The sequence below is a fragment of the Boleophthalmus pectinirostris genome, unplaced genomic scaffold (genome assembly GCF_026225935.1).
Source record: "Boleophthalmus pectinirostris isolate CB_2022bp ecotype Guang Dong unplaced genomic scaffold, ASM2622593v1 HiC_scaffold_11, whole genome shotgun sequence".
Taxonomy (NCBI): domain Eukaryota; kingdom Metazoa; phylum Chordata; class Actinopteri; order Gobiiformes; family Gobiidae; genus Boleophthalmus; species Boleophthalmus pectinirostris.
In genome coordinates this window covers 10033935-10061092 of record NW_026570994.1, presented here as the reverse complement: position 1 = coordinate 10061092, position 27158 = coordinate 10033935, and the positions used below count along the sequence as shown (strand labels likewise).

The window sequence follows — 27158 nt, the reverse complement described above, 5'->3', positions numbered from 1 at the left end:
TGGGTTACTCCCCCTGGCTACTGGCACATCCACTATTACGAGAACTTTTCTAGGAAGTGATAACATCACCGACGATCTGAATCAGTGCCGCAGCAGCCTACCGGCACTCTGAACGTCGCATCTCCATGGCAACAGGAGAACTAACCAGTACTATGTGACCGTGAGCTTGTTGCAAAATCAATTAGGTTTTTCTTTTATGAGACTCCTGCACCTCCTCCAGTGTTAATCTCAATTCTGATGACATGAAGAAGCAGCGCCATGTTCTTACTGTAGGCGACACCATTTTTGTAGTACTTTTTTCTTCTGGTTTTGTGTAATGAGACAAGACAGCCATTAGACACATGCTTTCCTTTAATCTATACCAAGAGTTCAGCTGAGGCTGATAAAAGTGTCAAGTTAATGAGAGATGTTATGGAATTATAATTTTGTTGATGGTCTGTTTTAGTGATTACATCTCTTAAAAATATTGAGTGTTCCCTGTTCAGACTACAGTGGGTATTGTGTCCTAGGGCAAGACACACCTAGCCTGGAGTAGTCTATACCAGGACTAGGAACTTGATTATGTTTTAGCACTGATTAACAAGTATTGATGTCTTTGAAGGCACCACTGGTTAGGATGGAAGGCCAAAGTGCAAGAATGTTTTTTTGTCAGGGTTGATGCTGGAGACTGCCAGAGAGCACTGTATCTCATCTAGTGGACAAGGCCTTAATCTGAGTGACCCAGCGGGGGATTAGGGTTCTGGAGAGAGGCAAGGGGACTTGAAATGCACCCTTCACGGCTGACAGTTGAAACTATTAACCTGTGACACAATGTTTGCCCACGGTCGAAAATATAAATGCAAGGACGGCAATACTGTTTTAGATGAAAGCAGTGGAACTTTGGCACTTCCACAAAGGCAGTTCCTGTTATCTGACTATTTTGAAAGCTTATAAAGATTTACTGACAATTTTATGAATTTAAACTACAACAATATGCAATTCAGCACTATAGTTGAATTGCATATTGGCACGATTTTACCAGAAAGGGGATAAAAATTTAAATAGTGCCAAAACAATCTCTTTTATTACAGTTAAAAATTGTTTAGATATATACTTTGCCGCTAATGAAGATACTAATGACACAATAAAACAATTCCCTGGGAGCGTGACGTTAACTGTAAGAACTGCTTTATCTGAGGCTTGTTAGACTTTAATCGGATCTTTATTTTAGCACAGTCTGAACAGAAAAAACTGACTTAGCTGATGTGAGCTGATTTGTGCTAGTCACTTCCACCTGTTTGTTAAAAATCAAACTCCTAAACAGGACCATGAACGTACTGATCACAGAAAAATGTATTGCTTAAAATCGATTTTGTATTTATTCTTGAGATTTTAAATGATCTTAACACTTTTTTGGCAGAGTTTGCTAATGTGGCGCCCATACACATACATGTAGAACACCCCCAACCTCTTGGCACTGCAAGTATCAATACTTTGTAACTTGGTAGTACTTCTTATGTACTGGATGAGATAGTGTCTAGTTAAAACATTTTGTGGCCTCAGACTTCCTGATGATCACATCCACCATCTTATGTTCTTCTATCTTGACCTTTAAGGCTGGAGGCTTCTTTATGATAAGATTATGTAACTGTGTTCTTCTGGACTTGTACATTAACAACTTTACTACTATGACTATAATGTTTGAATTATTGGGTATATCACACACAAAAAATCAGCAAAATGAACAAAAACAGACTTTAGCAGTTTCTTCAGTTCTTCAATTTTCAGTCTGATACTTAAACTACTAATACAGTTTAAGACATGTTTTAGAATATTTCTGAGGGACTGTCAAAATATAGTCTGACATTTGTTATCAAAACACTTTTTTTAAATATATATTTTAATTTTTGACAATATTGCCCACCTATACTACAAAAACTTTGCTCCACTTCTATTTAGGTGTATTGTCAGCATGCTCTCCACTGGCTTGTTCCTTACCAACTTTCTGGAGCCTTCTTTAATCTCTGTCTCCCATTGACACCTCAGTATCTCAGATTTCTCCTCCCTCAGAAACTATGGACACCTCCAAAAGTCAGTGCAAAAGCTGACCCAGTAACAGCATATGGCTCACATCCAGTCTTAATTACAGCCCTGGGGGGATAACCACTCTGCTAAACATCCACCGTGTCAAAGTGCGGTGTCTAATGTCAGGGGGCGCCGAGGTCACCTTTGTTTTTCACTGTGAGTATTTTGGGGGGGGTGGACAGTTAAGTGGGCAGGGCTTTGTCTCCAACCAGCGCCTCGTGGGTCAGTATTAAACTAAGAGGATTCTCAACAGATGGCCGCCATTGTTTTTGGGGTTGGTTATGGCAAAATGAGGTGAACGTTGCCGCTAGTTAAACATGTATTGTCCTCTAAAGAGTTGGGTAGCACTGACTTTGGTCTGGTATGTGTCAGAGTTGTCATTGGTTTAATGATCAAGGCCAATCAGATGCCTTATGTGAGACAAAGAGCTGGCTGTGTGTTGTCGTGATTGGTCAATTAGTCAAATCAGTTGCTATATTATGCAAAATTGACTCATGTGAGCTTTAAGCCATGTTATAATGCTGTTACCTCCTCATATAAATGGCATAATTTGGGCTTTTTAAATATTAGCTAGCAGATAAGCCAAACACTAGATGCCAATTTATTTAGTTGCCTCTTGACTGTTGCAACCGCATACCACCCTGCTAGCTCCAGCCTTGTGTTTAGAGTTCAAAATGACCTGTTTACCGATTACAAGTACAAAATGTGCTGCAATGTAAATATGCATACTCATGGACAGCCACACTCACACACACACACACACACTCTCTTAACCACCCCCTCTCCATCTGGTGGACAAGGACACATGGAAAGAAGATACAGCGTGGAGATTTGTTGAGAAGTGTGATGAGATGAAAGAACGATTGTGGCGGCCATTGTGGTTTTGGTTTTCCCGCCCACGTGATCATTTGAACCCCAGCTATCATCACTGCTACATATCCAAGAAGCTCCACAGTGCCCACACAAACTCATCTAGTAAAAGTATTTTCTACCAACTTGTCACTTCAATTTTAGTTAGTATACTCAAAATATGTGTTAAAGGTGAACAGTGAAACTAGTTTTAAGTCTATATTGTGCTATTTTCTGATATGTCGTTCTCATAAACATACCTGGAGTTGTGTTTTGTTTCATTCACCCGTTTAACACACTAACCCTGTATATTTAGGCTTCTCTCAAACTGGAAACGAAATGTGCTCCACTGTGTTTTTAAACTCTACACACCTTCCCTAGAATCATTAAGGTGATTTCAGCACTGGAATTTTCAGTCCAAACTCTACCAAACAACATATGAAAGGCAGCTGCTACCTTCAAAACTACTGCTTCATGACATCACAAGGTGGAACAGAGCATTTTGAGATTTGAAGATGCAGACATAATGCAGGCTTACTCAATCAATTGTGAAAGAAACAAAGCACAAAACCTACTCCAGGTATGTTTTTGAGAATATAGCAACATTATAACATGTCTTAAAGCTCATAAGAATCAGTTTGGCGTAATATAGGACCTTTAACCTGTTGATTTTATTTGTCAAATAATTTTCATGTAATAAAAATGAACATTCCATCTACATTTTAAGTGTAATATTAGCAGATTGCAAATAAATAGACCTAAAAGGACCCATTCATATTATTTCATTTCACAATATTTCTTATTTTTTGCCCATGAACTTGGTTTAATCTGCTGTTTTGATACTTGAATTTTGCATTTGATGTGTTCACTTCAGCAGACTTGACCACAAGAAAATTATTTTATTTATTCTTTTGTGGATAAAGGTTTTTCTATAGCCTACATCTCAGTATATAGGTCGCTGTGATCCCTCCTTGCACCAATCCTACAGAACATATTCTTTTATAAGTGAACCCTATAGGAAAAGAAATGGCACCAAGAAATCGGTCTTTGCGCGGTAACAAATCCATTTCCAAAAGTAGATTGTCCACATCTGAGGCGAGAGAGTGAAGGCTTCAACCAACGTGAAGAAAAAGCGAGGGAGAGAAAGAGAGAGGCGAGGAAAGAGCGAGGAGGGAGGGTGTGTACGAGATAGAGACAGCACGAGCGCGGGAGGGGGCCAGCCATCCAGTCAGCAGCAACCCGAGCCAGCAGCATCCACAACCACACGGCACGGTCCGAGCGCCACGGGACACTATACATCTCTGAAATAATGGACGGGACGAAGCCAGCCATGGAGTCCAACGCGGAGGAAAATCAGGACGAGGGACAGGAGAGCAAAGGTAGACGTTTTTCCCTCGCATTTTCCACATTTCAGTCGCTTATAATTGCGTGAGCGTCTTGCAATGGCGACACAATACCGTCTCGATCCTTTTCACGCACCCCGCTGTCACTAAATTTGCAGTGATTTGTGGCGCTCCTACACCTACATTGAGCGTTATTCGAGTGGGCGTGCGTGATGTCCGTCGATCTTTCTTGCACGATTTGCCTCGGTGCACACCATAATGTTAATTTGCATCGCTGCGCCATTACGAGAGCGTCTTTGTGCGTAACGAGCGTTTGATGATGAAGGTGGCCGCGGTGTCGTCTGCATTGTTTTCGGTTCAGGTGTGTCTCCCCGCCTTGCCATCATCGGTACACGACGCTTGTCCTCCGCGTGCACGTCGTGATGTGTGAGCGTGATACAATGGGATGCACTTGACGCATTGGAATCGGTGTGTCCATCAATCACACGCGCGCTTTTTTCAGCTTTTTTCAGCTTCTGCGTTAAAACAAAGCGGCCGTCACGTGTTTTGGGGTATTTTACGTGCAGATTAGAGCGCACAATGGGCCCGTGAGCTATCCATGGCAAGTGTCAGGGACGGATTTGCGACATGTATGGAATATAAATTAGATGACTGTCAAATGGCGGTTGAATCGTTTTATTACGGGGTCTAAATGAAACCCAGCTGTGTATTGGAATAGCAAAGACGTGTGCATTCTCAAAATACGGATTGGAATTTATTGCATGCTCAAATGACATTCTTGCAATAGGCAGATCTTGTCAGTGATGAGGCTGAGCGATAGAAGGCCGCTGAAAATGACAGTATTCCCACCCATGCTTAATGGCCAAAGTGTGGCTCGAGTGATTTTCATACACAAATGAGGATGGGTAGGGCAGTTTACACGATCCAACAGATTTTGAGTGTCATTTGCTCATTTTGGCTTCTTTTTCTGGCTGTATTGTTTTGGAGCATGCTCACTACTGCGCATTGACAAAGTTGTTTTTCACCTGCTGCTGCCTGCTCGCTGTTGTGTGTTTCATCAATAGACTTGCAGGTGCTACTACAGGGAGACTTGCTCAGTGAATGGCCTGACTATGTGGGAAGCTACAGTAGATAGATACGTGTTTCTTGTAGTATAGCAAATGTCCACTATGTCCAAATTGAATTGTTGAAAGATCCAAGTTTCTTTCATACCAATTTAAAAGAAGGATCCTGTGTCACATGCCTGAGGGCTTTACAACTCCGCCAACTTTGATGTGTGTGCTTTTATCCCAAATCCCATGATGCATGCCACAGTACGGCTTCAGTGACAGTTCAGATATTTTAAGGTGAATTGATTTGACGTGCATTTGAACCAAAGGAAATATGTGCCATTAAGAAGAAGAAGTGATGATGCTTCCTAACGCTTTTTCCACCGCTGTGACGTAAGCTATAGGCCACTGGGATGTCCCTCAACTCTACAGTATTCTAATAGCATTACATCACTCTCCTGAGGCACAGCACTTTGTAATAAGAACAATTTGCGGTCCACTTGTATTGACAGCAAGAGCAATCAGAGCGCCTTTATTTATAGCAAGTAATTAACCCTCTTCAATTTTAATCACCGTTATATGCTTTGGCTGCGTTCATGTCTTCAAGGCCAGTAGTGGAGTGCTCCAGGTGTGATGTTGCGCAATCTCGTCCGCCCACTCCAGCGAACCCAAAATAGACTCAGGGTCGGAGGAAGGGATGGCCTATTTGTTTCTCGCAATCATTTGACATCTGGATTGTAACCATAAGCTTATAGCCTTGGTTAAGAGGCTGAAGATTTACAGTGCTGCAGCTGAGGGCAAGAAGGCGAGAGCTGTCATGTAAGGAGCTTGCGTCGGCGTGTGCCAAACAAATAATAACAAGTGCATTAAGCAAAACATATGCTTAAAAAGGCTAAGTGGTTAGCTTTTGGGTACTTAGGTTGTAAAATAGTGAAATGTGTAATATATATAATATGTGTAATGTTCTGATTATGATTGATATCTTCTGCAGTGTAATTTGTCTACCACTTGTCTTGCTTTGCTTGCCATGTTCCGTTAAACTTTTCCAACATTTATTTAATTGAGAAAAAGATCTTCTCCCTGTGCTCATGGTCGCCTCTCCGTAGATCTAACCTGATCCTTTTGTCGAAGTGTCCCCAAAGAGATTAAAAAGTTTTGTTCCATACTGTGGAACATTCAAGACAAAGCAATCTAACCAGGCTGGTGCCACCTAGTGCCTCCACTCAATTTCATTTCTCTCCAGCGACTACGTCAGGAATCAGAATATAATAGACGGTTTGCAACAACCCTAGAAGTTTGAGTCTGGGCACCAGCCAATCAGCAAAGAGCCATACTTTCAGTGTTGGAAACGATTCCCGAGATCAAGGATTTAAAGCCGTAACAAAGAGAATGTTTGGTGAATTTTATCAAGGGGAAAGACGTTATTGCCCTTCTTCCTATGGGATTTGGGAAAAGATTAATATACCAGTTAGCCCCATTAGCAGTGCAGTACATGCGTCATGAGTAAATAGCAGCGATTGGTTAAATGAAAAAAAAAAGTGCCCGCCTACCGTCGAGCGAACGAATTCTAATGCTGCTGAGGTCAGACGGTTTCTACAAAGTGAAACCAGCTGATGAATCAGGATAAAGCAATCAGCATCTCCATTAAAATGGGTGTAACCGCTACCAGAAAGGTTACATCTTTAACTAAATCTATTCATGACCATTTCAAGGCCAATATATTAATGATTGGAAGTTTTTTATTGTGGAACCCGCTCATTACAGTTAGCCTTGGGAATCAGATGTGTACACTGAAAGCATTGTGTTTCAATCTATCTGCATTGTGGTTGTGCAGCCTTATGTAATTAAATGAAATGAAATTAATTCTGGAAAAAGTTGGTTAGCTTCATTCTATGGTAAAAGCATTCACAACATGCACCTCTACTGTATCACAATACCAACAGGATGTCGGCATAATTACCAAGTGGAAAATGAACTCCAAACACAGTCAGATTATAATCCCGGTGTGTCTGGTTTGCACATGGGTATGGATGGATTGATCTTTTTGCTTGATTGCTTCATATAATCTCTAAATCTGCTCTGGTAGCATTTAGCAACAATCAGTATAATTTAGTCTCTTTTAATGTATTTTTAGCTCCACATTGTCGTCCAGTGGCTTTTAAGTGACCTCTTGTCTGTCCGTCAGCTGTGTTTGATTGGTCCATTCACACACTTATAGTTTTCCTTTCATTATATAAGTGTAGAGTAGGTCCTCCGTTGCTCAATCTCGGTGCTCACATCTGAACTGTAAAACATTACATCATCCTCTGGAGGGGTGCAGACTTTTGTGGAGCTCTCCTTCGCTTGAGAGGGCATTTCTAAAAGTCCCACATGGGCTGCTCATTAGAATAGTAGAGAAGAGATGCACTTTTCGTGTGGCATTTCACATGACTTAATGTGGATTTGTAGGTGCTTTTGGTTCATTAAATGTAAGTAAGATGGCACTCAGTCTTGCTATGAGATGATCAAAGAGGAAAGCCTTCAGCAATAAGGAAAAGGGATGGGCAATATTGTAGTTCTAAATTAAGTTCATTGCCTTGTTTTAACTTAACATTTTTGAGTGAAGAGTCTGGAAAGTACAGTAGCAAGTCATTTGTAATCACATACTTACTTTTGGTATTTGAGTTGTCATATACACAAACTCTTCACTTGACTTTGTCCATTTAAGCAGGTCATAGTGTTATTTTCACTCAACACATGAGCCCTTATAATCGTATTGTTTAAAACATAATAAATGATGGCGTGTCAACACTGATCTCAAATCCTTTTACTGTGTCTCTTGCCTTTAGGCAGAGAAGATGAGACAATTTAATCAGAGAAGGCTAGTCTTGACTTCTGCTCTTCAGAATCCCCCGCAATCCAATTTTCAACCCTTAAAAACCTTTAATTTTATGCTCCAGACTTACAAATATTACTAACATAGTACTTAAACTTTACTCTGCCATTATAACCTTGTTTTGAAATACTGAAAGCTGCATTCTTCACATTACGTTAAAGCTATGTTAAATGTGATACTCTAATAGCATTTCAGCTGATAACAAAACTATGCTAAGGCCAACTTGCAAACAATTGGAAGAATTGGGGGAAAAAAACGTGTACAAGTTTTAATGCGGTTTTGTTGTTAGATAGTTTGAAAGAATGTTTATTTTCATTGTGAGAAATCTGACATTTTTTTATCTGAACTTTTTTTATGTGTCTACAAAGAACACCCCTGCTTCGACTTCGGTTGCATATTTCTTCCCATTGTGAGTGCATCTACCTTGGTTGAGGTCTGGTTTGTACTGTATATGCTTTAATGAGTCATTGGACACCATTTATGGACTCAGTACGCCATCATTTTACTGAAGGCGCTTCCACCCACACATGGAACATAACTTGAAACTGCGCTGATTCCTTTGCCTTGTTTGATGCGAGCTTACGTTCTCCGCTTAGACATCTATCATTACAATACCCGAAAATCTCCTTTGTCCTTTATCATAGCTATCGCCACCCACTTCATTCTCCATCTTGTACTGATTTTTGTATTGTCTTCTTCGGTCAGTGGGGTGGCCCAGAGGTGTGGAAGAGCATGTGCAAGTCGTCACATAGAGAATCCTTCATCATGTGTTCCTCATTTGAATCCACTGGCCCAGAGCATCATGTTGGCCTCCATCTGGATCTGTATGTGTGTGTGTGTTGTATTTGTTTACGTGTCAATGACCAGGAGTGGTTCAGGGGAATGTCTGTGTCGACACTTCGCATACACAAGAAAAGCTATTTTTATGACCGTGCATGTGGGTTAACGCAGGCTACGCTCATATTTTCATCTTTGGTACGCTCCTTGCTGCGGCCACGTTTCTATTTAAATGAGATTTCCTGACACACTCGCCAAACAAGCCGGATTTATGCAGAGATTTGCTGGGAAAGACCCATCAAAGTCACTGTGAGGATTTGAAATTCAGCCACAATATTCAAAACGGTTTCTTTTATTGAGCGCACCACATTCAGATTTTTCTTTTCTTTCATCGCATCCATAATGCAAAAGAGAATTTGTATTGCTATAACATTGCAGTCTGTAGATAAACAGGAAAGAGATTGAACAAATAGTATCGCTTAGACAAACTTTATGGATCCACAAGGGAAATTATTTGGACACAATTGCACACACATTCAAAATAAATATAATAACAAAGAGCTACAATAAAAATGGTAATAATAAATTCATTATAAGCAGCAAAAATAGAAAGGGAATGGTGTCAAATAAGGCATTGCAAATCACAAATGTTGTTTTGAGAGTGATGCAAAAAGAATAAAATAAAACTTGCAAATGACACTTTTGTAATCTTACCGAAAGGTGTTAATAAAATGGCTAATCATTCTTATTACAAGTTATAATGTATATTAGTGACAGGGTCCTGTATAGTGATCATAGCTGTTAATATATCCAGTTTTATGTTTCTACGTCTGTAGACTATTAAACAAACCATATTAACCTGAGGAGAAACACACTGGGGAGTCTTCCTTTGTGCGACTTACAGACCAATAAAAATAGCTTTCTTGGTTGGATCTCGGTTGCCACCTTGAAATAAATAAGCAACAGATTGTCCGAATTTGGCCGCGCCCCCTCCGTCGCGTCACGCTAGCTCTGGGTGCAGTAGTCTTGCACATGAATCCGCTCGAGGGGCAGGTTGGCGCAGCATGTACTGTTCCCGCCTGGTGCCAATCTCCTCTGGCCTGGCTCCATCGCCCACTGCTGCCCAATCTGCCACCCTCGGACCCAAGAGCCCAATCTGAAGGGGCCACAGTCATCATCAGCCCTCAGTGACATCCAGAAAATGACTCCACTGCTTTCAAGGCCAAAGTGTTAGCTAGATCATTGCTAATTAGTGGCAGTCAATGGTCATATTTACCCTCATCAGTGTTCCAGACATGTAGTCCAACTCAGACGGTATTTATTGCTTCTCTTACAGAAAATTTGCTCCACCCTGTTATTTAGCTATTTTTTTTTAAATGCCCTTCCTATTTTAACTATCCGCATATTGTGAATTCGAGAATGAAGTGTACTGAGGCTCAGACCTACTGGTTAGTGGGTAGATTCTTAACCACTGCAACATGCCCACAATTATTTTTGTGCCTTAGTTTTGCCTGTATAGCCAAATGCAAATTAAGTGTTGTCTTTAAAGGTGCACTGTGTAACTTTTTATGGTTGCTGCCTTGATATGGGCATCTTTGAGCAATAAAACAGCCATAATGGGATAAGTTTAATGTCATATTGTGGAACATTTCAGGCACAGCGATAGTATCATAGGGTTCCTTATGATACAAGACACACAGCTCACGATGCAATATTATCAATGTACATGCAATAATGTAATAATATATGATACTCAACAATATGTCTTTTTTAAATCACTACTTTTGCTAAGTTAATATGATTTGTATCTATTTTAATAATCAATATGTTTTGCATAAACAAGTTTTCTTCCACTAAATAAGCAACACAATTGTTTTGAAGTCTCAAAAAAAGTCTAAAAGATACTGAAAAATGCAGCTCACGATAATGATTCTGTATCATCAAATTTAGTATCACAATACCTCCTCCATGGAGACAAGCAGATAACATGCCCCTAACCAGAAATGTTACACAGTGCACTTTTAAATGCCAAAATAATACACTTTAACTTAACCTATTTTAGATCTACATTGCACTTGCCACGTGATGAAAACGTGCAGCAGTAACTCTTCCACTCAGTTATCCCCTTGTGCCAGCCACACTCCCCACCCTCACACTGTCCCTGGGGCTGATGCGAAGTGAATCTCCATAATCATATCAGCGGGGCGGACACAGAGGGGCCAGGCTAGGGCCTCTGACTCTTTGACATCCAAGAGAAAGTCACATTTTAGCTTGGGCGGTTGCATAACAACAGCTACTAAGAGGGGGAGTGGGACATAGTAGCACTCATAACCACAGGGCTGATTTTATATTTAGGTGGAGCACTCCGCATACACTCGGGGCGGTGAATTAGTGGACAGGTGAATGCATTTTGGAGGGCCATGTTTGTTTTCACTCTGGGAGACAGGCTGCAGATGTTGTGTCAGTTCTTTTTCACACTCTCACTCCCTCAAGCTAAAAACTACTTAAAGTGCTCCTACTAATTATTTGGCTTTATTTGGTTCATTGTGCCAACTAGCTTCAAAAGGACAATTGGAAAGTATGTTTTTAATTATTTTGTAGCCTCAAGATTATTTTACTCTTGAAATACACAAAGTTATAAAAAAAATGATTTTTTTTTTTTTTTTACAATGAATGTTAATACAATATTGCTTTACTGAAATAATTGTATTTACTTGAATCTTGGTGGTCTATGGTCTTAACATATGGCTCATTTTGATTCAGCCTTGCTGCCACTCTCCTCTATTAAACTATATAATCTACCCTAAAAGTCATGACTAAAAATGAACTGCCTTTTGACTTTTTTGCTTTTAAATGTGAGCTGGTGAGCATCAGTGCATGACAAGGAAGAGGTGCACACGCTGTGGTAGACATTGTTTAATTCTGGTAAAACTAATTTTTACACTGCTCTTAATCTGCGTTTAATGGGCATTTCTATTCTTCATAAATATTGTATTGCAAAGTCAGTGATGCAAATAAGTGATCTAAAACTATTGATTATGGCTCAGGATTAAGGTCCCCTGGGTTGCCCGCGGTTACGCCTGGACAGATGCTGACCTCATGGCCTCTGTAATGCGGATTAGGGTCAGTTTTTGTGGGGGAAAATTCTTCTGTGTGATGATGTTGGCTTTACCTCAAACCTACCATATTGAATCTGTTAATCAACTGATTATTCAAGAAACTTTATTATAAGGTATGGGTCTACCAAACCTAGATACTCATTTGAAAATTTGCCATTTCATATGAAATAGAACACTGTTGTTTAGTGTTTAATGTTTAGAGTCTTGATTATGAAAACTAGTCCACATTGCCATATCAAAGAAAATGTATGAAACTGTTGAAAATTATATTCTACTGTCTAAAAATGTAAATTGTATAAAAAGAGACACTTTCTTCTCGTAACAGTTGTGTTTTTCATCATAATTGGGTTATCAAAATCTCCACTGAATAGCCTTTTCCTTTGTATTGAAATAGCATTTAAGTATTCACTAGATTTTCTGTACAAGACTCAATTTTTGCTTCCTGCAGTCTCAAAACCACCATGGAGGCGTCTTTTTGGGTTAAAAGCAGAAACCAGAGCTGAAATTGTAGTCGTCTTAGCTTCTGATGCAGCCTTCAAAACATATGGAGCACGCTTTTCATCCAGTCCCAAGGAGACGCAACCATCCACCCCCGGCACACCTTCATCTCCGAGTGTGCACTTTTCCATCTTGAGTGGAAGGAAATCTTACCCATAATTCCTTGCTTGGTGGTAGTGGTGGTGGTGGAGGAGGAGTTAGCCCCACTGTTGAATACAGCGCTGCTAAATTGGACCAGAGCCGCAGGCAGGGAGCAGACGTCCACTGAAATATTCACTTTATTAACGCTCTTGTTCCTGGCAGATGCAGCATGCGCAATTGCGCTAACAGTCAGAGATGATAAGACCAAGGCTATTCATTAGTATGGTTTATGGATACTCATTTGCTCTATGGACTGGTAATATTACGGGTCAAACTCTATAGAGATGACAGGGATAGCATTGTTCTTTCTGCCTTTTGAATTAAATGGTATTTAGTATGATTATTATTTGCATGCCAAGAATACTATCTGTAATTCATTTTGGCACAATTCTTCGTTAGTAGTAGTAATGTTGAGTTAATATGGTCTGGATCTATAATTTGATTTACACTTTTGTAGTTAAGAGAGTCAGACAATATTTAGATTTTGAATCAAAAATGATTTTTACTTAGGGGTACCCCAAGGTTCAACTATTGGACCATTTATGTTTTAATCAAATTCTAAAGTAGAGATGCTGAAAGAGAATCTATTCTGTTTAAATTTTGTGTTGAAAAGACTGTGAGGAGATGGGAAGGAAGACAGTCCTGTCTATTTCCTAGTACTTAAAGTAAACTTATTGTATATTTGTCAGTAGAAAAACATATTTAAGTGTTAACTGTCATTAGGTGTGGCCCTCAACCCACTAGTGTGCATTCATTTTGGCCCGCTGAGGAAAAAACCTTGAGCGTTCTTGTTTAATAGAATTTAAAAAGTATTTCTAAGTAAGTAAAGTATTAAAATTTACTGCAAGTCACTGCCACTACTGCTGTAATCCTTATATCCTTCCTTTTCAGTTCTATATGTTTTATTTTATTTTTAGCATTTTCTTGTGGCCCCCTCATCTCTAGCCATCATGTCATGATTAAGGTTACATCACTCTACATGGATGCGTTCATGTATGTCTGTGTGTGAGTGTAAAAGACTCTGCAGTGCTGAAGTGGGTCGTGGGTATTGTTTCCATGGTAACTGCGTGTGCCGGCCCCGGGGCCAGAAGCCGCTCTTCCTCTTCCACTGTCTCTCGCTCTCTCGCCCCTCTCCTCCTCACCTCCTCACCTCCTCCTCTTTTCTTTGGTCTCTGCTCACTTCTCATCGATCTGTAACTCCGGCTTCCTGTTCACGTCTGTTCATTTTCCACAGCTCAAAAGCAAACGTTGTTGTTACAAATTGCATTTTTCTGTTACTCTATCAGCCTCTGCTAGATGATAGTGCCCACAATGCTAATCCCTAATCCTTACTAATTTCGTGTTGGCAAATCGTTTCTTTTGACATTTCCCATTCAGGTGTTACCGCAACAACAAATTGATTTACACCAGATGCCCTTCCTAACCCCAACATGATAGTCACAATATTGCATTTATTTATAGTAAATGTAGATTTTCCATAAGTAGGTCAGCATGAGTGAGTCTTCAAATTTGGCAGTGATGTTAAGTATGGTTATTGCAAATGCCTACTGGGGATTAACCTGTAGTATTGGAATCTGACTGAGATACTGATTTAGCTAAAAATAGGCGATTTTATTTTATTTTTTGAACAGTGTTAGGTAACGCTATATTCTTCTTCTTCTTCTAGAGGAGTCATAGCATTTCCCCTCAGTCAGTTTTTTGGTACCAGTACCTGATAGTATAGTAGCCTGATTCATCAGCTGGTTTCACTTTGTCAAAACCATCTGACCTCCAGCATTAGGATTCATTCGCTTGATGGTAGGTGGGTACTTTTTTATTCAACCAATCACTGCTGTTTGGTTGTGATGTATGTACTGCACCAAATCCTGTTGGAAGAAGGGCAATAACATCTTTCCCCTTGATAAAATTCACCAAACATTCTCTTTTGTTCCGGCTTTAAATCCTCGATCTCGGGAATCGTTGCCAACACAGAATATCTGTCTTTGTCTACATTAATCTCAATCGCTTTGTTTACTGTTGTGCTGTACCACAAAAGGGACCCAGACAGGTGCTTGAGTTTGATGTCATGGCTTCACAGTTCTTTGCTGATTGGCCGGTACACGGTCTACAACTTCTGGGGTTCTTGCAAACCGTCTAGTGTATTCTGATTCCTGACCTAGTCGCTGGAGAGAAATAAAATTCAGTGATGGCACTAGATGGCGCCAGTCTGGCTACCAGTACGTAGTACAGTACGTACTACCAGTACATAGTACATTTAAATACCACTTTTGTCTAACTGTTATTAAACCGTGCTGTTTGGCAATTTGTGAAACTTTTTTTTTTGTGCTAAAATATGATATATTATAGATTGATTTGTGTAAAACATTTATATCCACCAAGTCAGCACTGCACTGATTCTCTGGGGGGCTTTGAAACAGCTTTGTAGTCCGTATAGAACTTATTTTCTGTCAAGACTGGCATCCCCATACAAAATAATACAACCCAAACGACGATGGCCACTGCAACTTCGAGAATAAGGTAAATAATTAGTATAATAGTATAATAATATTTATATTGTAATAATAGTACGTATCAGTTATACTTAAGAAAATATACGATAGAAAAACTACTGTTTATGTCATCAGTTTCAATTCATGACTGCCTAGTAACTTTCTATAATGCTCTCCCAAGATCCACAAAGCACAATAATAATCATTCTAAAAAAAGGTTTCCAACAATAAGGGCATTCTTCCATATTATTGCTCTTTTCTGATCAATCTGAAATCTGAAACCAGTTTTGTTTTCTCTACACCGACCTGTATTTATGTAGTTGATTTGCTCTCATTTCTCAAGTTCCCCTCTTGTGTGTGGCTCCTCGCAGCTTCACAGCCTCTCAGGTTTAAAGTGCACGGGGCCCTCACATCCGGACCCCGGGGCCGTTTGTCACACTCACTTTTAAACCACGTTAATGTGAAGCAGACAGACTCAGTGGTCAGCTCTAGCCGCCTCTAATGGAAATCAATGGAGCATTCATTAGAGTAGAATTTAGGTGACACTATAAGGCCGACCCGGTGCTCCGTGGTTTTATCCTCTGCTATCTCTGCACGCTTGTCGTCTTCTATTGAACTCTTTATGAAATATATGAGCGGTTACAACTGGGGGATAGCGCTTAGACAATGTGTTACAGTGTGGGCACTGGCAGATCAGCTGAGTTCCCACACACTAGGTCATATATAGCTATAAGGTAAATGCAATCAAAATTTCAATATGAATGGCAGCAATTAGCATGTTTATTATTATTGTAATAGCGGCAAACAGCATTAATAAACTTGTACTATTTTTACAGTTGATATTTCAATCTAATCTCACATGTTAAAGGTGCATCATGTAACTTTTCTGGTGGGGGTTTGCTACTTTCTTGTCTATGTGTGTTATTGCTTTGACTGAAATGTTCCCTGGAATGGCATTACACCAGTCATTGAATTACAGGTGTTTTTCAAGTGTGCAGTTTTTATTGCAAACATACCTTGAAAAACATTGTTATTGTGTGAATGAATGCAGCCAGGCTGGCGCCATCTGGTGCCTCCACTCAGTTTCATTTCTCTCCAGCGATTAGGTCAGGAATCAGAATACACTAGATGGTTTGCAAGAACCTCGGAAGTTGTTATCGTACCTTTAATTCACAAGTTCATCTCGCAGAAACAACAATGATTGTTGACAGACATGTTCACTCTCTGCTTTGTTTCCTGTTGTGCCGGCAATCACCTGGACACCACTGAGTGTTCCAGCGCATTACAAATCACTATAGCAATTGGTTAAATAAAAATGTACCCGCCTACCGTTGAGCAAACAAATCCTAATGTTGCGAGGTCAGATGATTTCCATGAAGTGAAACCAGCTGATGAATCAGGCTTGAGTGAATGAGCCCGCCTCCACAGATCTGACTTGGCCTGGTATTGTCACCAGCTTGTCTCCATAGCTGTAGATATAGATAAGTAGTTAAGTTTAATTTCATACTCTGGAACATTCTGGGCAAAGCAATTACATTTCTGCCAGGTGGCAGACTCTCCACCAGAGAAGTGCACCTTCTTGCTTTTGAATGTGTTTACTTGTAATCCTGATTAAAATAGTTTATGTAATTTATGTTTATGTAATTTCTATACTATACTAGTGAAAAGTTGTATATATTGTAAAAAGACCACCAACCAAACCTGACGATTTGAATTTGATGTTTTCCCGTCAACACTCACCATGTATTGACTTTTAACCCCTAATGTATGGCCCCTGGCTCTATCCATCAGCCTGCCCCTTTATTAACATTAATAGGATTTGGATCTATTATGTAACTCTCCCCCCACTCCGTTACACAACAAAACTCCTCCTTAAAACAAGCATGTTTGATTTTTACACTTCTCAGTACGTCAACCACGAAGGAGTTTGTTTATATTTACTGACTTTTGAAAGCACTGGAGCCCATTTAATTGGTGCTAAACCATAGCACTCCTCCAGGCGGTGGTGTTATCGATGTTTCCCCCAGGACAGTGAAATCAATCCGGGCTTTTAGAGATGTCAATAGCTGCTGTCCATAGAATGTAACTGGACCTGCTCCCAAAAGACTACATTGGAAGTGTCCTATTTTCCTTTTTGGCATTTTAGTATTTTGATTAAAGGCGCACTGTGTAATCTTTCTGATGGACACATTTTATGCTTTGTTCTAAAGTATGGCATTATCTTGATGAATACAAGCTGACAGAAACCTCAGGCCAAGGTACAGGTCAGATCTGTGGTGAGGTGATTCCTGTTTTTCAAGGTATTTTTGAGCTATACAAAACTGTAATGAAATAAGTTCTTGATATGTTTATGTTTAATTCCCAAAAGTGGAAGATGTTTTTGCGAATAACATGGAGCCTCCACTAGAAAAGTTACGCAGTGCATCTTTAAATAAAAAGTGGGGCATTCGATTGCGTGAAAGAGTATTGCCTCCACTGATGCTAATGTCAACTGTCATTGGCGCTAAGCTACAGTAGCATGCACCTGTCAACACGCACTCCACCTCACCCCACACCACGACCGACCTCTGCGAGAGTGTTATTTACTAATGCGAGCGTATCACTTCAGAAAAACTGCATGTCAAAGTACATAGATCAAACGCTCTCCTTCAAAAAGTAAAGGGACCGTGCTGGGGAGTTGCCAATTGGAGCGGGGTTGTCATGGAAACACCAAAGTGGCACACAAGACAGTTTGTTTGTCTTTTTTTTTTTCTTTTTTTTCTTTTTTTTTGCCATCTAACTTCCTGCTTTGCTTCGAGGAGCTATTTTTAACAATGCGTTATATAATATTGTACCCATTACAATGTTCTCGTCTTCATTGCATTCGGGGCAAGATGTGTGGCTTTGGTTCATTTTTAATATTTTTTTTGTATAGAAAAGTATATATTTTTTATTTTATTGGTCAAGCAACAGAGGGTAAAAATCTAAATGGACAAACGGAATCCCAAATGAAATACCCATGCAAATAATCAAATCATAATCATCAAATTACCAACATATGAAATAAAAGAGTTATCTGCTATCCCTGTATGGAGATATGACCACTGCATTTGACCCATTCTTCAACACCGCTTGGCCACTCTCTTTAACAGTGATTTCAAACATGCTACAGCACAGTGTCCTACTTGAGCTGTGATAAAAACAATGATATTCCTTGTATTTCATCTTGGCCATAACTTATTCATACAGCGGGCTAACGGGGAGCGTACCCAGCCCTTTAAAGTCATAAGAGAGAAGACGGCGCGTTTGAAAGTGCCATGTAATATTCAGCAGACTCTGGAACAGCTTTGACACTCTGAGCTAGAAATGCTCTGACTTCACTGTGTCAGGGAGAAGCTTGTCCAACTCATGTCCGTGATGTGTCAAAAAATCTACATACATAAATACATGCTACTGTCTGTGTATTGAAAGATCAGGGCCCGTGTAGGTCTGGTGGCATCAAAAGGAGCTAAAGGGTTGCACTGAGTTTCGTCAGCAGCATTCAGCAATGTGTGGCTTTATGAAGGCAATCTGCTTTTATGAAGCATCGGAGGTGGTTTATTATAAAGCAAGACTGCGTGGTTTATTGGCGTCTGGTGAGTTTAAACGTGCAATGGAACTTTTCTGGTTTAGAGTCAGCCAATTGCTCATCTCCATGGAGTTTGCTTGAAATGTTCCACTGTAATGCATTGCTGAATTAGAAACAAAATCCATTTATTCATATAAGAACTCATGGATTTTGGAAGAGTTTGATGCCAGCATTACTATCAAAGTGAAAATATCTCCATGAGACAAGCAGGTGGCAGGTAGCCAGGCTGGCGCCACCTAGTACCTCCGCTCAGTTTAATTTTTCTAGAGCGATTAGGTCAGGAATCAGAATACACTAGACGGTTTGCAAAAACCCTGGAAGTGTGAGTTCGGGCACCAGCCAATCAGCGAAGAACCATATATTCTGTGTTGGCAACGTTTCCCGAGATCAAGTATTTAAAGCCGGAACAAAGAGTGAATTTTTGGTGAATTTTATCAAAGGGAAAGACGTTATTGCTCTTCTTCCTGCAGGATGTCGGAAAAGCTTAATATACCAGGTAGCAGCGCAATACATACGTCACGACCAAATAGCAGTAATTGGTTAAATAAAAAAAGTACCTCCCTACCGCCAAGCGAACGAATTCTAATGCTGCGAGGTCAGAGGGTTTCTACAAAGTGAAACAGGCTGATGAATCAGGCTGGGTGGCAGGTACACCCAACATGAAAAGTTACATAGTGCGACTTTAAAATTCAAACATGGGAATGCTGTGCCTCTTTGCAAATGGCTAACAAGTGTCCTTCATATAACATTTCTCTGTGCCATGTGTGCCAATATAGGACATGAATTCTTACTTGCTATTGCAACAAACCCAAAGATAATAAGAACATCACAATTTTGATTATAGCTATTTTATTATACTTTTTTTTTTGCACACTTCTTGTTGGAATTATTTCTGACTAGTATAAGAAAAATTATAGTCATATGTTTTATCATGACCTATGTATGATCTATGGACCAGGAGTAACTGACCTCTCTCTATCTCCCCCTGCAGGATGCTTCGAGTGCTGTATCAAGTGTCTGGGTGGAGTGCCCTACGCCTCACTGGTGGCCACCATCCTGTGCTTCTCGGGGGTGGCTCTGTTCTGTGGCTGTGGACACGTGGCTCTGACCGGGACCCTCACCATGCTGGAGACCCACTTCTCCAGAGTGTCCAGTGACCATGAGACCCTCGCCCTTGTGTAAGTGTCTCAACACAACCCAAGTGTATGTATGGCAGTACTGAGAAAGTTGAGCTGTGGTTCATTTTTGCATATGTGTAAACAAAAGAACTTTATGGCTTGGTAAAATGTAAGGAATGAAAATGCTCATTGTTTTTATATGTATATTTTCACCTGACAGCAGCAATGATTTATTAAAAAGTCTATTTTACATTTCAAACGGGACTTGATATTAAATTGATTTATTTATTGAAAGCATAAACTAAGGAGCTTGCACCTCAACAGGCAGAGATGTCAGTGGTGTAATAATTGAACTTTAATTGGATCGTTCGTTAGTCTAAAAATTGATTATGGGTGAGCAGGAGAGATGGAGATGGCTGAGGATTCTGCTGCTGTGGCAGGAATGGGCAGATAAGGGTTTATGAAATTTGGAAAAAGAAGACAGACTCTGATTTATTGATGTCAGTCAGTCTTTGGTGTAAAATTGCATGGATACTGTTTAATTTAAAACTAAAACAAAGCATTTACTTGCGCTCAGAATCCAGATCTTTCAGTACATCATCTACGGCATCGCGTCCTTCTTCTTCGTCTATGCCATCATCCTGCTGGCCGAGGGCTTCTACACCACCGCCGCCATCAAGAAGGAACTGCAGAGCGACTTCAAGACCACTGTGTGCGGACGCTGCATCACCGCCTTTGTACGTCTAACACTGCTAATACTGCTAGTGCCTCTAATGCTAACTGTCACACGCCCACACAGACACTTCAATACATTCACTAGAGCTGTCACTCCTCTCCTCTGTCATTTACATGTGTACAGACAGGGCACAATGTTAATCATAAGTGGTGGTTGTCAAATGGGGGTTGGAGTTGCTAGTCCTGGTTGAATCCTGGTTATTACAAAATTATTGTTGGTTTAGTTCTTGCTGTGACCTTTTAGTGTATTAAAATGCTGTAAAGGCAACTAAAAACACTACTTGTACTTGCAGTAAAATACATTTCAGGAATGGGTAGAGTAGCCAGATATTTCAGTCAAATTTTGTTTAATAAAAAATAATATGACTTGGGTCCAAGAAGTTGCTCAAGTAAGAAAAAATCATCATCATCAGAAGCCTGCAAGAAACAAATGTTCAAATCCTGTAATATTGTCAACATAAGTTTTTGTCACTTGTAGGAAGAGTAACCAATAACTTACTCAAGTAAAAGCACTATTACATTGTCAAATATATTACTAAAGTATGAGGATGATCTGAAAAATACTGAGTACTACCAAGCACTGACTTTAAATGCATTTCTTTAGTGTTACACCCTCAAGACCATCTCTAGCACAGTCTGTCCTTTTTGGCCTGATTACCCTAATTACACCTCCAGTGAGATTAGTTCAAAAACGGAGAAGAGGAGTATTAAATAATCGAACTGAAAATGCACTCTTTGCACTCTGTCCAGTTCATGTTCCTGACTTACATCCTGTTCCTGGTGTTCCTGGCCATCGTGGGCTTCACAGCGATCCCAGTCTATCTGTTTTTCAACATGTGGACCACCTGCGCCGCCATGAAGAACCCTGACGCCAACATCACCAACCCCGACGACATCTGTGTGGACGTCAGACAATACGGTAAAGATAAGATACATAATTCTCCTGGAGGGTCAGTGCAGTTAAAGGTGGGGCTTGAATATTTTACTTGTAAATGAGTACATACTTTATTACATTTAATTATATTAACTTGACTGCTGTGTTATGTTATGGAGAAAATATATGTTAAAGTTGCCATGTTTAAAAAAGTCAAAAATTTTATGTGTTTTCTGAATTAAAAATGAAACATATTTTTAGAATTCACTCCCCAGATGCATTTCAGATGTTAAGAATAGAAAACAACTGACAACAACAAAAAAAATCTTCTGTCACTAGTTGCCTGCTCTAGACCAAATAAGGTTTGTGGAGATGCAAGTGTGTTCAGAGTAAGGACACATGTTTTCAGTGTAATATACAAAAAACCTGCTATTTTTTGGCTTAATACTGTAGCTTTGTACAAAATAATGAATTCAAGAACAAGTAAAACCATTTTTAGAAGTGTGAAATAATTGTTTGTGCATCCCGTTGTGAGACAGGATAAGCCCCTAAGCCTTATAATGTGAAACATAAATGTAAAGTGGTGCTCTGTATGAATAGCTGTGGTTATAATGTCCTGCGTCTCTATCCGACTGCACCATAATGAATAACTGTATCTGAAGAGCGCTCAGCTGAATTATTGAGGATTATTTAATTTTGAATGAGAATTTCTATTTTAAACCCCGGCTTTTCTGCGCTTTATTCGCACTGGTTTGGAGGCGGAGCCAATCAAATCTGTGCCTCCAGTCAGAGAAATGATTATTAGAAAAAGCTTTTGCATATGCACTGTGAAGTATGGTGTTTCTGATTTCATGTTCCTCTTATTGACCCAAATCACCATCTTATTATAAACACTGAAATTAACACTAAAACACTAATTCAAATTTTAAAACGTCCAAAACAGAACTAGTTTTTTTTTATTGTTTGCAGTGGTCCAAATTTATTCCTCACTTAACTTGCATGCATCTAGGGTTGTCAAAAGTATTGAAAATTAGACAATAATCTAAATCAGAACTAGGCACCCATTTGAGCATGTAAAGAAAGTTTTTTATTTCTTGTGGTATCAGAATCGGTATTGAGTCTACTCTTTAGTATTGAAATCAAGTTTGAAATATTAATATCGTATCAATATTCTGAGCATCCCAGTTATTCACCGCGATGAGTTGAGAAGCACTTTTCACAACTTTCAGACATCTAGCATGCCAAGAGCGTTCTTCCTGATTCTTTGACAGTAAACCGCTTTATAATATTTTATATATTAACCTCAAAAGCTGCTTATAATATATCTGTCCTGGGGTCAAGACAATTTAGCTCAAATACAAGGTACATAAATTGGATAGAGGCCCGTTAATAAAGCTGCAAGATCTCCAGAGAAATTCCGTCATTTCTTACACCAATATAAATAAACCTATGCTACAGATTATAAAGAGTGTGATTTAAATGTCATATTCCATACTGGAGAGGTCACCCATACGTATAGATTAAAGGCTTCTGATTGGACGGCTGTAAACCCTGTGGTGGCAGATCTAACGTACAGTAAGTGACCCACATTTGAGGGACAGCTGGCCCGCGATCACATATGCTTCACTGGCAGCTCCTCTCCATTCCATGACATGACATCAAATATTTTTAACCCCAATTACAGTGAAAATGATGATTAGCAGTTAAGGGACACACCAGGCTAAAGGGAGACATTTTAATTAGTGTATGACAGTGGTGAATGTGTAAGGTAGGGCGGGGTCATTTCTGTAGTACATGGAACTACATGGCCAAGTATTGCATTTGCTTTTATTAGCAAATGCAATACTTGGCCATAAAATAATAGTTATTAGAGCTTTTTTTTCCTTTTTGGGGGGTTTGCAGGTGTCAAGGTTTAAGAACTTGGCATTAAAAGTAACAGTTTTCCGTGCCAAGTTTAAAGCGCCACCACGTAACTTTCTAACCAAAAATAGACTAAAATGGAGAGCAGAGTTCCAAAAATACCTGCAGTTGAAGAATACCTCGCCCGATGTACTGATTTTTGAGAACTGGCCGTAGCCTTATGGACACGTACATGCTCAATTTTCTACAATCAAAAAACTCTTACTCTTGTTGTGTATCCTTTAATCTCTACACACAATGTGCCAGTGCTGCTCTCAGGGGCCTTGAAAGCTTTTCTCACTGCTGTTTTCTTGTTGTGATCCTGCAGGTTTTATCCCAATGAACGCCACACCCGGAAAGGCCTGTGGAGCCACTCTGGGAGAGATCTGTAACACTAGTGAGGTAAGGGTATTATACTGTGTACTATAATGGGTTTGAGGCATTATTTAAAAGGATTATGCCAAAAAAAAATAAAGCTTTAAATATCATTGTAGCTAAATTGTAGTTTGAAGATATAATTTGATGATTGTGTCATTGAGTTATTTGTTTTATTTTTAGAATTGTGCTTCCAGATTGATGCTTCAAAATGTACTCTAAAAATCTAAAATTAAACTATATTATGATCTTAAATATATTAGCTCTTTATAATTAAATCTAGGGTTGTCAATTAGTGAAAATCAGATAATAATCAACATTAAAACTAGTATTGAAACTAGATACTCATTTAAACAGGTATCGATACTAATATTCACAAATTCACATTCACTAAAATTCACTAAAATTCACCAAAATTCACATTCACAGGACAGAAATGAACCTTATGTGAATAGTTTTAGAGTGATCTTGAGCTGTATCAGAAGTATAAGACCACACAGACTAGTATACACCCATGTTTTTTATTATCATTGTGGTATCAAAATCGGTATTGAGTATCAAGTGTATTCCTTAGTATCGAAATAGTGAACAAAGACAAATGCTTTATTATGGAAATTAAGTAGTAGTGTCAGAATCAGCAACTATTGAGCAAGCTTCCTGTTGCCAATTTTTTAATTCAACTAATTTAAAATAACATTTCAATTTAGCTTCTCTGTATAAATCTCTTTTATATATATTTGATATTAATTGTACTGTCTTCTTTGCCAGTTCTACCTGTCCTACCACCTGTACATCGTGGCGTTGGCCGGAGCAGGGGCCACAGTCATCTCTCTGGTAAGTCCGCTCCACCCGTAATGTGCTGCTCAGAATATGCACGTTGCCATGGTGGGCTTATCCGTCGCCATAGTAACCCTGCCTCTCACACTCGTCAGTGGGAGTGAGGAGACAGGGGCAGGTTTACTGGGCTCTCTGTGGAGGAGGCAGATCTGGTTTTCTGAAAAAGAATGCACAAGTGTGAGCAAACCATTTTGTTTGTGGTGTACTGTTTTTTGTTTAAATATTAGGCCATTCCTTGTAAATTCTGTAATCTGAGCGATACAGAGATGGTTTAGTCACAGTACATGTGCAAGAAGCTTTATAGGGTCAATTCCTGGCTAAATTCTCTGCAAGTTTGCAAACATTCAATGGTGGAATTTTGGTTTGAGGCACCGGTACTTGCTTATCTCCATGGAGATGTTATTTCTGCCTCTCTTCACTTAAATGTCTCTTGCTTCTATGATTACAGTTTTTTTTATTTATTTATAACAAATGCCATGAAAAACACAGTGAGATCAAACCTGTGACTTTGCCCAGTAGTGTCTTCTTGTCTCCATGTAGATAGAGAAGTTTAATGCCCTACAGTGGAGCATTTCACAAACTGATCTTCCACCAGAAAAATCACACAGTGCACCTTTTATACTGTGCATTGAATAGAGCGATACAGTGACAGTGCCCTCTGGTGGTCACTTCATGTCCGCTTCTCTCCTAACATGCCGTGTGTGTTTCAGATCCACTACCTGATGATCCTGGCGGCTAACTGGGCATACCTGAAGAGTGCAGTGTCCACACACGAGTACCAGGACATCAAGACCAAGGACGACCAGGACATCGAGGCCGAGGCGCGCTCCAAAGACGGCCAGAACTCCTCCTACTCGTAAAGGAGCGGGCCCTGGCACTGTCCCCCACCTCATCCCCCCTCACGCCCCCTCACGCCCCCATAAACAACCCCACAGCGGCCATGTTTGGCAGGGCCCCCTCGTGACCCTCCGCTCTGCTCCCCTCTGCTCTGACAGGTGAGAGGAGCATGGAGGGTCAAGACTGGGGCCAGACCAAGCAAAGGTAGGCGCTTCAGAACACCAGATATTGTACTGTGGTATTGCATGTGTATCGTAGTACACATACGCCATACAAAAGTACAGAGCGGTTCGATCACAGGAGGAGGGAGCGTTCCGAAGCGTCTCCTCCCCGCGCCCTGAGCCAGCACAGCCTCTGACTCACAGCTTGTAAGAAAAACATTGTTCACTGTCCGCCCCAGCCACAGGAGGCCAGGCAGTGACCGACATCCTCTGTTTTTTGGTGTTTTATATGCATATATATATAAATATATGAATATATTGTGCGAATGTGTACGAATGTTGTTGTTTTTTTAATACTCTGAAACGTATGCCAGGTTCTGCTCCTTTTTTTTTTCTTCATCTTTACCTTTTTATTGAAACGCTTGATACGTGTTGCACTATTGACAAAACATGGAAGACGGACCCCTCTAATCTATTCTAGCCCCTTTAGGATTACTGTGCATTACCAATCAGAGCTGTAGCACTTATCTCATACAGTGGCATTTCGGTTACGATGTTGTAGCCTCATATCCATTGCTATGACAACCACTATCAAATATTTCCAAGATGTCAGCAGCAGCGCCTGTATGTTGTTACACTTACTAACCAACCAAACAATGGCAGCGAAAGAACCGGTCTTTAACATCGAGACTCACACCTCAGGTATCAATCCAGTTCTTTGTTTTTGTTCACAGAGCTACACCACTGTCACAACTATAATAATACAAGTCTACCTGCCATTTTCTACTACAGTTTGTGCTCCCTTTGCCAGTAACATCCCAGTGTAAATAGCCAAAATGACCCTCCAAAATATAGTTCCCAACAGAGACACAATCAATGTTACGCCATGCTCTATTCTATTGTTTCCCGCAGATTCTATGTAAATGTATCTTTGAGAGTTGTGTGTGAACTCAAATACTATTTCTGCATTCGATATATTAACTGTTACATCTTCAATGAGTTGTTGTATGAGGGATCAGTGAAGTCATGCCGATGGACTGAGGTGCTCGTGACGTAAACGTTTGAAAATATTGAGAAAAAAAAACAAGAATTTGCTTTCAATGTACGTTCTAGGCAGCTGGGTTCTTCTAGTAGTGATTCAGTAATGATGATTTATTATGGAAAATATTCTGTTTTTTGATGGCTGGCCAAATGAGTGACTCATGAACTTTCTGCGTCACCTTTTTTGTTGATTATTTTTTCTTTTCTTTGTATTGTCATGCCTCTTGTATGAGCCACAAAGACTGTTTTTGATGTTTACACTCCGAACAAAAGTCAGGAATTTTCATACATTAATTTTATAACCAGATATTGTTAGGTACTCATAAACTATATTCTATATCACTGGTTAATTTACGCTCAAGAATACTAAGAGAACCAATTTTTAACCTTTGAAATGAAGCATGTCAGTAACGTCCACGTGTGTCTACTCTGTATAAAAAGGACTATATTGCCATGTGTATTCTGTTTTG

General features: G+C 39.8%; 1 protein-coding gene across 2 annotated transcripts in view; it reads left to right on the top strand.

Moving 5' to 3' along the window:
- The window catches only part of LOC110153264 (neuronal membrane glycoprotein M6-b-like), a 32931-nt gene that overhangs the window by 5426 nt on the left and 347 nt on the right, over positions 1 to 27158 (top strand). The window contains exons 1-7 of one of the 2 annotated variants that reach the window (XM_020917148.2): positions 4175 to 4292; positions 19803 to 19989; positions 20507 to 20666; positions 21415 to 21583; positions 23766 to 23839; positions 24581 to 24646; positions 25360 to 27158. The exon at positions 25360 to 27158 is cut by the window's right edge and continues 347 nt beyond it. In XM_020917148.2, coding sequence (XP_020772807.1) covers positions 4223 to 4292; positions 19803 to 19989; positions 20507 to 20666; positions 21415 to 21583; positions 23766 to 23839; positions 24581 to 24646; positions 25360 to 25509 — 876 coding nt within the window. In that variant the 5' untranslated portion in view covers positions 4175 to 4222 and the 3' untranslated portion in view covers positions 25510 to 27158. Of the gene's footprint in view, positions 1 to 4174; positions 4293 to 19802; positions 19990 to 20506; positions 20667 to 21414; positions 21584 to 23765; positions 23840 to 24580; positions 24647 to 25359 lie in introns of those variants that run through there. The other variant, XM_055163995.1, reaches the window with a different exon arrangement.